Source organism: Anser brachyrhynchus (genome assembly GCF_964034855.1).
Source record: "Anser brachyrhynchus genome assembly, chromosome: 10".
Classification (NCBI taxonomy): Eukaryota; Metazoa; Chordata; class Aves; order Anseriformes; family Anatidae; genus Anser; species Anser brachyrhynchus.
The window spans coordinates 4,265,097-4,277,877 of record NC_137705.1 but is presented as its reverse complement, the minus strand read 5'-3'; the positions used below and the strand labels follow the sequence as shown (position 1 = coordinate 4,277,877).

At 42.9% G+C, this 12,781-nt stretch overlaps 1 protein-coding gene across 2 annotated transcripts in view; it reads right to left on the bottom strand.

Moving 5' to 3' along the window:
* Nucleotides 1-445: 445 nt before the first annotated feature.
* The window catches only part of RYBP (RING1 and YY1 binding protein), a 51,328-nt gene continuing 38,992 nt past the window's right edge, over nt 446-12,781 (bottom strand). For both annotated transcript variants that reach the window (XM_080606997.1, XM_080606998.1), the window contains 3 exons: nt 8,444-8,620; nt 8,210-8,308; nt 446-4,465 (listed from right to left, as the gene is read on the bottom strand). In XM_080606997.1, coding sequence (XP_080463123.1) covers nt 4,213-4,465; nt 8,210-8,308; nt 8,444-8,620 — 529 coding nt within the window. In that variant the 3' untranslated portion in view covers nt 446-4,212. The remainder of the gene's footprint in view (nt 4,466-8,209; nt 8,309-8,443; nt 8,621-12,781) is intronic.

The window sequence follows — 12,781 nt, the reverse complement described above, 5'->3', positions numbered from 1 at the left end:
CGGAAAAAAATGCTTACAAAATACCTGCATTTTTATGTCACAAAAAATATAATTAGGCCCTCAATTAAGTTCTATTAATTTTACTCGTGGGAGGTTGTTAGCACAAGACACCAGAAGGAACTCCCAAGGGCTCTCACTAAAATCTTCTGCACTGAGCTTTCGCCGTTTCTGCAGCCACAGAAAGGGGAAAAATGATTACTTCACAGTAAGAGAACCCAAATTCTGCAGACACCCACCACGAGCTTTCCTTGTACCGGCAGTCCCGGGGAACAACACGGACGTACTGACACGCCTGAAGCTTTCCACGTGTGCAACCGTGTCTGCAGAACTGGGGTGCTCAGGGGACGGCTCACGGGCAAGACGTACAGAGAGACAAAGTGCTTCAGCAGGACTCCACTGGTTCTGAATGCTGGCATCTCCCAAAAAAGAGAGCTTTCAGATTTAATTAAATTTTACTATTTTATTTGTGAAAAAACTACAAGCAGAATTCATAAATAGACATTTCTATTTAAAGCAGGAAAATGATAAAGTGGCTTCTAATAACAGTCGTGCACATGCCAGTAACAGGAATATATTAACATCTTTTATTTGCTAGACAAAGAGCAGTGTCCAATATAAATTTCCCAAAAACATTTAAGACCTGTGAATTTCTGACCAGTTCACAAAACCACCATTGACACTTTAGCATGAAGATTAAAACAAACCTAACAGGACTGTCAGCTCTAAAGACTTTACAGAGCGGAAAAACTTTCAAAAGCGTTATACAAGCTGTCTTTCTGGGCAAATGAAAAATATAGCTCGTATAATACATTAACATAAAAATCCACAAGATAAGATTATGTTTTGACATACTTAAACAAGCATTCTATATTTGTCTCCAACAAACAAAGCTAAGGAAATAATGTAACCATCTTTACACAGTAAATTAAGGTTACAAGTCATACACAAGAACAGAACTGCTTGCGCATTAAAAACTGTTCAGCTCCATTGTCATACTCTAAATGTTGGCTCTTAAAACCATTCGGTTACATACAAGCAAAGGTTATTATATAGTCAGCAATTAATAAATTTTCAATAATTTAAGTTTATGGTAGAGCTTAAAAAAGTAGACTGAGAATGATCTTGGTAAGGCAGGTGAAGACGTCTCAGTGGAAATAAACTCGCGGAAGCTACTGCCATGTTTTAGATCTGTCCAATTCGAAACGAGCAAAGTGTTCCAATTAAAATAAATAGCCTGGTTGTGTAAAATGCCTTTTTTTTTTTTAATTTCTCCTTTGCATAACTATGTCAAACTGAGCAAGTCAGGCAAGCTGTGTTGGTGTATGTGTGTGTCTGTGTAAAAGTCGAAACTTAGCGAACGTAACACTGTGCTTTACTTACCTGCTTTCCGTGCCACTGAATACCAAGAGCCTGGTCCTTCCTCTATACTAGTGTTTTTGTTGGCTTGGTTGGCTTTAAACATGCTCCCCAACAACAGCAGGATAACCAGAGGACGCAACGTGTGAAGGGAATCCCTTTTCCAGACACATGCCTTGGGGGTGCTAACTTCAGAAATCAAGTGTAAAAGCAAACGCTATCCTCCAAATCCACAACACAACAGCTACGAATGAGGCCGGGTAAGTTCAACGCTTAGCTAGCAATTTCTACTAAATGCAGAATTACAGGTCACTTGTTCCAAAGAAATTTTCCCACTTATGTATAGTAAGCTACTTTATCAAGGAGGCACACCCAAAGAAACAGATTTCACTGACTTAATCAGTAGCCTATGAGTAGCTGGTTACTGCGTTAAAGCTTTTTCAACTAATCTACAGGTCCATTCACTTTAAAAAGAAGCAATTTCCTGGTACACACAATGCTTTTTTTTTTTTTTGCACAAATTCCCAGATTCAACAAAGAATGCAAGCACGTGTTTGACTAAGCACCAGAAAGAGCCCCGCTGAAGGGACTTGCCACTCGCTTACACGCTTTGCTGGATCACGGCCAAAATGCACGCAAGCCTAATCGATAATGGATCATTTATAAAGCAGTGCAAAATATACAAGTTCAGGGGCATCTTCAAAAAATCTCTCTTAAAAAATTATTCCAATACATTTCAGTAAAATAAATAAATATGGCTGACCAGTTTACCCTCCCTGAGACCCTTAAAGGAATAGTAAAAACTGGAAAAAGGAATGTCTTTGCAATATCCCACTAATGTTAAAATGTGGATTGAGAAATTCATAGTATTTAAAACTATGTATAATAAATTGTCTTGATGCTCATAGGAAGCATCTGTTTTCCTTTGGTTCTTTAATAAATACTTCAAAAATGCTTAAAAAGGTACAGACAGCCTATACTGTGAATATAAGCAGAATTAAGTTGGGGTGTCCATATCAACGCACTCGGAATAAAACCACCACCACAAAGGCATTGCCACCGCACGTGCCTTCGAGCGGAGGTGGTAACGGATTGGTACCTCACAGATTTCTGTCGCTAGTGTGAAAGGAACCTACGTCTGCTACTCAAAACCACACGATTTTAAAGGAAATTTCAAATCCGTTGCCTCCACAAAGAGAAATCACTCTTGCTAAGCAAATAATTCACAACACAACAAGCTGGCACGAAGCTGTCAAGAAGTGGCCCTCTTTCCTCACACCCAGAAGTTATGCATTTGATGTCGAATAAAGCCACAGCCTCTGTGCCTGAAATTACCGCAGGGCACCCTGGGGCCACTAAACAAAGATGAAAAGCCAAAGAGGTGTTGTGTTTTTTTTTTTTTTAAAAAAAAAAGTTTGTTTCACCTCCTCAGACTAGTGTTTTAGCAGGATAATGCATGGAAGGTAAACTGTAAAGCAACACTAACAGGCCAGGAGAAGAAGTTACAGCCCGAACAGCTTCAGAACGCAACCGAAGAGATACTGGGCGCGAGCAGGAGTCGCACGCGCCGCGGGCTCGCCAGCAGGGCAGCTCGTCACTACGCCTGCTTCCCCAGCAGCATGCCCAGAGTGTCCTAGTGTGGACAAGCCCAACGTCCTCACCAGACGACACGCTGCTCAGAGATCACCCCGGGACAGGGCCGGAATTCAAACAGAACAGCGATCCCGGCAGCACGCACAGGACAGGCGGGAGGGAGCGGACGATGACCGACCCGCACACCGCTGGGCGCAGCAAAACCCACAGCGAACAGCTCCAGTTTTAAAGTTACCTCAGTCATCGACGCAGGACTGGAAAACTGATAAAAGTCATTAAACCTAAGGATACCGAACTTCTGGGGGGGGTTGGCTATGCACGACACAGCAGTGCTGATGTTACCGGAACGCGTGAATCCGTGGCGTGCTGGCACCAGACTAGTTCTGAACACTTACGCTCCAGCTGGACACGAACCTGCAAGCTGTCAAGCTGAGTTACCCTAGTAGAAATACACATTTATCTGGAGCAATCTCCTGATTTCAAATCCCAAGGTATTAAAAAAAAAAATCAAAACTGTGTCCAGTACACTTATAGCCATTGCTTAGGGAAGAAATGGGGAAGGAACAAATCGAGAGAATGGGTCCCATCTAGGTTCAAACCTTCAGGAACGCTTTTCACCTAAGACCAGTTCCATTTCAGTTTCAGCACTTTCACAGAAGGGGACTGTCCCAGATCTTTAACTGTTCAATATTTTTTTTTCACTTCACAGTGTTTCAAGCACCAGCGTTTCCATGTATTGGTTTCAAATAACCCTTTATATATATTTATTTATATATATATTTATATATAATTTATATCAAAACTGATAGTACACAGTATAACTGGAAGAAGAACTGAACTTAAAAAGGATATGTTGAGAGAGGATGGAGTTTGTGAATGCAATAAATAAAGCCCCCTTCCCTCCCCACCCACTCCCTATCCCAAAACAAAAAGTTGTAATGTTCATGGAAAATTGTGCACAGCAGATATTATAAAAAAGTAGATTCAGGAGCACATCCAATTATAAATGATTGTTAGGAAAATCATATAAAACAATGGAATACATAAAAGTGTCAAGAGTAATCGTTAGGGTGAGAAATTCCTTGGTGGCCAGATGCCCACGGCAAGCAGAAATTATCCTGGTTGCATCAGTAAGAGGTCGATGTCCAAGAAAGTGTGTGTTCAAGCACAAAAGAGGCTCTCCAGGATCTGAACAGCATGGGCAGGTGGAGTGTTTGAATTTCATACCCTGATTCATAGTTTCCACAACTCCATGTGCAATTTTCAGAAAGATTCATCATTGACTGCCGACATGTCCCCCTTTGGCGTGGAGGAACGGGACGAGCCCTTGTCTGTGCTCTCAGAGCCCGAGCTGCTCTGATTCTGTTGTTCTGATCCTGCACTGGAGGTCACTGTAGAAGACGACGTGGAAGAGGAGCGAGTCTTTTCTTTAAAGTCTGTGATAATTACTGTGACATTTCCCACTGTGACTGCCAGCTGCTGTGCAGTACTTCTGTCCACATTTTTCAGTCTGGGTCTAAAATAAAGGAGAAAACATTTATAAACAGGATAAAAATAAATGACAAAGGAAGAGTTTGTTACAAAAAACAGCGTTCAACAAACTCGGTGACTTTTCTTCCACTCGCCTGCACAGACCGCAACAATCGGGAAGAGAATCTAGGTAGCAGTAAGTGCTGCTCAGCAGAGCACAAAGGTTTGACCTCCTGCTCCCTGCAGCAGCACAGCCTGCGAGGGCTGCAGCAGCACGTTGGATCCCGAGGGGAGGACCCGTCTTGTAGAGCTCGGCAAAAGGTGCTGTGCTGTAGACGGTTATCTTTAATCCAGCTCAGCCAGAAAGGAGGACACTATAAGAGAGTCGAGCAGACAGGAGCCAGGGAGACCTAGGGATCTCCTCCCCAAGGGGCAGATGAAAGAATTCTGTCATCTAAATTCCCCATCTCATCATGTGCCCTGATGTTATGAGACAAGGCTGTGACTCCGCAATACAAAACCACATGAAAGCATTTGAACACGGTTCTTTCATTCCCATATTGGAACTCTGCAGCTGCAAACAACACAGGCACTGGGACAACTTGGCTTCTCTTTCAACTGCTTTGAGCTCGTACAAATCAGATGCCCAATCAGGCTATGGATAAAATCGCTCAAAACATTCCCTCTGGAAACAAGGCTATTGAAAATAAAATCCAGAACGTACAACGATATTTCTTGCAGCTAGCTCTTTTTGGTTAGGGAAAAAAAAAAAAACCAACAGAAGAGAACACACTGGTATTTATAGCTCAGGATTATCTCAGTAATTTGCATGCTGTGCTATCATTCAATTAGTAATGTAGCTAATAAGGGTCTAGACTCTAGGAAGCTGACATTCATGTGCATTTCAGGGGCTGGTCCAAAGCTCTGAAACAACAAGCTCTTGGACACTCCTCCAGCTACCAACCAATTCCAAGTCAGCTGCAGCAACTGCTGCAATTTACAGCTTTTGCTCCTAATTAAGGGTCAGACTTAAGCAGTGGAATATTCCCAGTAGGGAAATTAAAAAGGAGAGTCTTTATACTTCAGTGAAAAGTAGCTTGCTGAGAACTGCCTTATTTCAAGAGATGGAGGGAAGGATAGCGTACTTGGGGAATCAAGCTCCAGCTTTTAAACCTATCTTCTCTTTGTCTACAGAATATTAGGCTAATGCAGCCTAAACAAAAACAGAGGAAATTAAGCTGACTTTGTGTTTGCCATGCATACTCATTAGCTTACAGTGTTAAGTTAACAAGAGGGAAGTCCTTAAGAAGTAGCTATCCAAGTGGTATTCCAGAACTGGACAGAATAGAAGAAAGTATTAAGGATGGATGTACAACTTCAGAAATAAACAACAGTATTTCTGCAAACTTCCGTAGCAAAAAAGAATTTACTGCACCAAAACCAGTGTTTTCATGTCTAACCTAGGAGGCTGTTTCAACGTACCACATGCGGAACAGGAGCAGCATTTCTAATAGAAAATACAATTAAAATGCTACCGTGTAAGAATAACTACAAGTAAAACCTCCTACTTGAATCTGCCCCTCGGGTCAGAGACTGCCCTTTTCAAAGCAGTACCTGCGCTTACTGAATTGCAGCAGCGAGACATACACCCACGTGTATGCGCTGTACGTACGCACTTGTGAGAGTTAGCAAACTTGACACGTAACCACAGACTAGATGAAATGATGTCACCGTGTTTGTGGGTAACAAGAAAGGCCAGCCAGCTCAGCAACTTTTGGGGTTTCCATCAGCTTTCGGCTAGCGTCTCAGCAGATCGGCGCTGCCCCCAAAGCACTGGCAGCAGAGGCAGCAGTAAACATTCCCGGAAGCGTAGTACACGTACGTATTTTCCTCCTTAAACTCCGAGTTCCTCTAGGAAACCCGGTTCTTCCTGTAATTTGACTAGGTCATTTGTTTTCTCTTGTACTCTGAAACAGCCAAAGAAATGCCGGCCCAGACACCGGAACAGACCTTACTGCCTCCACCTTTCTGCTGGGCTGAACGTGCATTCCTGCTATTGCTTGTCAGAAGCCATCACTGATTTAAACACACCGATGCTTCACATCCTCTTTTATAGCTGAAAAGGTTTATGGCCAAGCTAGGAATGTGTTTCAAAACAATCAAAGAGTGCAGGAAGATGCAGAATAAACCAAGGTATTTTTTTTCAGAAACAGGCATGGTAACCAAGAAGTTCAAACAGGATCCCTTAAAATACAAGTTACCAAAAAAAAAAAAAAAAGCTAGGAAACCTGGGCACAAAAAATAATTGAATAGATAACTTGGAACTCTGTAAAAAATCAGGTCCTTTTAAAAGATTCTTGAGAGCGCTCCTGAGGGCAGTGAGCTGCAAGAAAAGTTCCACTAAACTAAGTACTTAAGAAGACAGTTTAATAACTGAAGGAAATGATGTATCCCTTAAAAATACTCCAGCTAGTCTTGATACTATTATTAAGGGCTAATTAGGAATGAAAAAAATCTTGCCACAAAAGATGGACTAGATGATTCTGCACTAGACAAAGTGACTCCTTTAAGGAGTAAAAACAATTATTTGACGCAATCTATCAATTTAATGTTATCTCATTAGTCAAGTACATCAAGTCTCCTGCATCCTAAGCCTCAAAATAAGTACTGTTTTGAAAAGCACAAGACAAAAATATCATTGCAATGAAGCTGTATTTCTACAATCAAATCAGGAACGGACAGTTAAATCTTTGGGGACTGAGGAAGAGTTGGCAGTAGTCACCACAAACAGCTCGGTCTTCCAGATTAAGCACAGCAAATCTCACAATGCCTTCGCTACATTCCAGTGAATTACTCTGTAAAGGGCAGTCGCTATTACTAAATGTTTTCATGTTATTATTTAAAATCTTCCAAGACCGTTTTCTGCAGTCATGGCTTGCCCATCTTTATGCTAACACAGCAGTGAAAGCCATGTTTTGCACGTACTTTATGACTGTTTGCAGCTAACAAAAATTGTGCTTCTGTTCACCTAGCTTCCCTATAAAACATTATGCGATTACAGGACGGATGCAATTCTTGTGTGCCCCACACAAGAAGAGTACCCAGTTGGATTCTGCTTCTTGCAGTTCTGTAAGTTTAAAAACGTAAGAACTGTACTTTGACTCTGAATTTTTGAATTATGAAAAAAGCACAAGACACCACCCTAAAGAAAACAAGCATGGAGCATCAGCGTAGACTGAACAGCTCTCCACAAACAGCTGCTCTTTTGAAATAGATAAATACAAAGCCAACCATTCATGCTTTTTGTTGATAGAAAGATTCCAACAAATCTGTTCATGCAGTCTTAACTCCAGTATACTCAGAGAATTACCCTGACAATTACAATTATTTAATTACAGGTAAGGAAATTTTTTAAAAGTAACCTTTGTTACTGCTACCAAATGACGGTATGAATTTGATAAAGACCACTATGATTGCTGGTGAATTTTGCCCAGTGTATTTCACAGCCAGGAGACATTACTGCCCAGTTGGCACATGATTATTTAAGCAGAAAAATGAGAACCAAGTGGCTAATAGAATGAGTATTTCAAATGCTTGAATCTGTCCTCACCAGAAGTGTGGCTGAATGCTTATTGCACGCATACGAGGCCCGTAGCCACTGGTGGCCTTGTCATACCAACTCGGCCAGATCCTGTCAGTTAGACTGTACTCTGATGGTCCACCAAAAAAACAGTGTCTGCAATTTATACAATTCTCAAATATTAAGAGCTTAACTTTTCGATAAAGTTACCTTGAAGTGTGATTTGAGTCGCTCGTCTTTGTTGTAGTATTCCCAGATTGTATACTATTCGCTTCGCTAGGAGGATCTTTCACAATATCTGACTTTGGTCTGTAAAAATTGGAGGGAAGAGGGGAGATTATGATGTTAGTTAGATAAACTTTAGTTAGATAAACTTTTAACTTAATTAATCAATGCATGGTACTGAAGTCACACCACACGTAATAGAGCATCCTTGAAACTTACTTAGTCTTCTTGTTAGTGTTCTTCTTTGTAACACTTGGACTAATTTCCTTCTCTTTGTCAGGCTTTTCTTTGTCTTGTTTTTCCACCTTTTCCTTCTTCTCCTTCTTAGGTGGCGGTGGGGTTGCATACTGCTGGGCAACTTGTTGTGCCACCAACTGAGAGTTTATCCTAGGTTTTCTATAATGACAATAAAGAGATCTGTAGTCAGACTTCATACAGCAAAGACCACTTCACAAAAAGCATCTATTTCAGCAACTGGGGAAGAATACTTCACTAATGAAATACCACATGGATTCACTTATTCAATGTTGAGTACTACAGTTGCTACCAAACAAGACAGAAGTTTTCAAATTGAAACATTGGTTTCCTTAGTATCTTCCAACTTAATTTTTCAAATGAGTTTCTAAGTTTGCTGACGCAGCGAACAGCATATGTAACAAAGAACAAGAGAAGGTAACTGAGATGACTTTGTTCCAAACACTGGGATTGAAATTCACTGGAAAGAACACAGAAAACAAACAGGCATTCAGTACTCCATCGGCAGAAAGGCTGTGCCAGCCTCCGACACACTGTCCTCATACAATTGTCTGAAGTCCCTGAATGGTGCTCAGTACTATACACGCTGTATGTTCAGACTGAAAAAGCAGCAAAAAAGTCAGGCACTTGCAAAGCACACGGAGATTCCCAACAGGCCGATTTACACAGCAAGGGGCAGGAGAGCACGCCAGCATGGCTTTTTGCTGCCAGAGCACGGGGCAGGCCAAGGTAAGGCAAGGGAAGCGACACTCATGCTGCGACCACCGGCAGCAGGCTCCAGTTTGAGGGAGCTAACGGAGTTCAAGGGCAGTGCACGGCACAAGTAATGCTTAGGAACAAAACTCAGAGGTTGGAGTCAAAGAGAAAAGGAAGAGAGGTAAGCAAAGCTGTCTTTCAAAGGGCATTTCAAATTATGATTAATACAAAAAAATGCCTTAGCATTCAAGGAGAACCTGGTGCTCACGCAGTCTCACAGATTTATGCCTTCGTGTCTTCTGCATTCCTCATCCAGGCTTTCACCTCCTCTCGGCTTAACAACTTGAAATCTCACCCTCGTGGCCTGGCACATCACAAAGCAGTTTATTCTCCGAATACTCTGATTGCCCGTGATGGATGGACCTGCCAGAGAGATCTAACGCCCCCTGCACCATCCACGCAGCTTAGGAGGGGAAGAAGGCCGGGTTATCAGCTCCATCCGTCTTCAATTATGAGCCGCGTGCTAATTGCGGCAGTTGTCCGTACCTGCCCGCAGCTGTTACGCCGGTTACAAACACAACTCAAGTTTCCTGCACAGGTCAGACGTTAACACGTCGTGAACGAAAGCCCTCGAGGGGCAGCACACAACCAGCAGGAATGTCGGGGAACCACGGGGCCTGAGGCCAGCCCTCCTCGTGCCACCAGTGGGAGCGCCAAGGCCGTGGCCTCGGCCACCGCCACCAGGCCTCGCTGAGGCGCCCGCGCGGCCCGGAGCTGGCCCGAGTTTGACTACGCCGCAGTTACTGCGATGATTGCTACTGAAACACGCACCCCGAAGCGCTGAACCCTGTTAGTCTGATCATCACCTACTTCATTAGTGCTGCGCTGCTGATTACCCGGCTCTCCAAAATGTCATCCTTTGGCCCTGCTCAGTGTTAGCGAGCACAAAACCCGCGGCAGCTACACGCGCCCCGGGCGCTGGCGGCTGCTGCCCCTGCGGACAAGGAGCTCTGGTAAACCTGCTCCAGCAAGAAGCACCGTTACCCTCCAGAACCACCTCCTGTGCTTTAACTACACATACAGAGCCTTTTTTAAGAAGCTACGCAGTGTTTTCATGTTCTTAAACAAACACACAAAACATTAACCACTCAAATGTAGCATCTGCATTTAGAGACCAATGCAGACAGTGGGACTCTATAAAGTCCTACCTTTCTGTCACACAAAAATCCAAATTCTTAATACGCCTCGTTTGGTGCTGGTTTTCTGTACAACGGTTCGAAGAGGCTCTTAACTGAAGCCATATATACCCAGATATTCGATTTCACTACCACAGGTTATCATCGAGTCTACACGTTGGAATCAGGCCACTAATCTATCTCAACAACACTGGCATTTGGATTTTTCAACCATTACAGAAACTATAATGCATTTTATGCAACAATCTATGTGTATTTCCAAGTGATTAAACAAAGATGATATGGACTTCAGCCTTAAATAACTATGATCCTGGGAAGTTCTGCAGATCAGATCAAACAGCCACCTGTTCCACCAAATATTTTACAGAATAGTGAAGGTATTTAGCATCCTTGCTTTTAAAATCCTGGTATACAGCAACTTCTGTCTGGGTGACTGTGAATAAACACGTAAGAGTAAGCATTTTGGTTATACAGAAGTGATTTTCAGATTGATGCGAGCACAATAAAAGCTGGCAGCAGCTTGTCTAAAGCAACCTGTTGACCTGCTGCTCTTCCAGGAATGGCAGAGCTGTGAAACTTTTCCTTGCCAGCAGCAAATTCTATTAGATATAAAAAAAAAAAAAAAAAGATGTTCACACACTGTTTCCTGATCCTCATTTCCCATATCTTAAAAAATAAAGTAAAAAAAAAAAAAAAAGAAGTGTCAAGAAACCTTCAAAGGAAGGGCAGATACTATCTCCCTACGTGATTAACCTCACTGCTTGAAGCTGCCTCCTCTGCCCAGACTTACAGTTATTTGCTGTTTACACAGCCAGTTAAATCAGAAACTCGAGCCGTTCATGGGAAATCCCAATTCAAGAATCTGAGAGCACCTTCAAAGTCTTTTTGCTGTGCCTGGTTGTGATGTTATTTCCAAACCTTATTTCTAACCTTAACGGCTACCAACGTGCATTTGGCGTTGCAGGAGCGCTGCCCTGCTTGAATGAAGATGTGAATTTTAAAATGGAAACTTACCAACTAAAAGAAAAATGCAATAATCACACCGTATTTCCCCAGGGAAGGTTACACATCAAAAAAAAAAAGCTTCCTGCAGAGCCGCCTCCCCCCATGACCTCCCACTCCTTATCTGTGCGTCTGACAGCACACTCCATTTATTAAGTTTTATCATTTTCTGGCCAGCCACTGACATAACTAGCACAACTTCTCCAAAAAACGCATTTGCATACTCCTCCTTACGCACTCCCCTGCTCGCTGCTACCAGCAGACGTGAAAGCGAAAGCCCCGCGGGCGGGAAGGCGCGTGCCCAAGGAGAGGGGGCCCGGCGGCGCTGGGGGCGTCTTCTGCACCCAGCCAAAAAGCTGCCAGGGCTTTGGTGAACACGCTTCAGGATCTGAGGAACAGGTTTTTTATCGTTTTTTGTTTTGTTTGAATGATGCAAATGCCCGAGCGGCTTTCCAGTTCATGACTTGGCCATTTCACTCACGCTAGCAGCAAGCTCAGGAAGGCTAAAGAACAGGTCTGTTAAGCAACTGGCACAGTAATAATAATTGGAGTCATAAAATCCTCAGAGGCAGGCCCACACTCCTACTACAGCCAGCATACACTGGTTACAAGCCCTTTACGAAAAAGCCAAGCAAAGCAAGTACAACAGCACATTTTACCACCGCGAGCTATAACCATAGTAACCACAATCGGGCGAAATATCTGCGATATCCAAGCCTCGCTCCAAGTCTCCCTGCCCACCAAAACCACACGGCGAGGGCTGGCACCGATGTCACCTGGGCTCCCCAGCACAGGTCGCAGCTCCCCAGGCACGACCAGCACCGCACCTCGCTGCCACCCCTTGTCTCAGGCTGTCAGCTCTCCTCCAGCTGCGACAGCTTGCACTGCCTTCCAGAAACAGGAACGGGGATAAACTCAATAAGGGTTTGCAGTGGATACTAGCCGTCTTCCCTTTCAGAGTATGAGCAATAAAAAAATTTAAAAAAAAACACAGTGGAGAAACAAGTCTCATTCCCACGTGGGCTACAATGATTTAGCATCCTTTGGCTTATACCACAGAATTTCAAGTCATAAAACCAGAAGGATCCCTTTTTACTGCTTTTTTCCTCTTTTTTTTTTGAACAGTACAATGTGGCTGAGTCTCTCTGCCCCTAATTTTGTTCCCATCTGGCACTTTTTTTTTTTTGGCACTCTCCAAAGAGAATGCTTCAACTCAAATAACTTATATTAAAATAATAATGGTGTATCATTTAAGCAGAATAACCTGAACAGAAATTCGAAGCCCCTTCCAAATCTTTTTGTAAGACTGAAGAGCCTCAGAAACGTGCATTAACCATTTTTACCCCAAATCTGCTTGTCGCCTTACTCTCTGTAACATTAAAACAATTCATATAAACCGCAAACATGT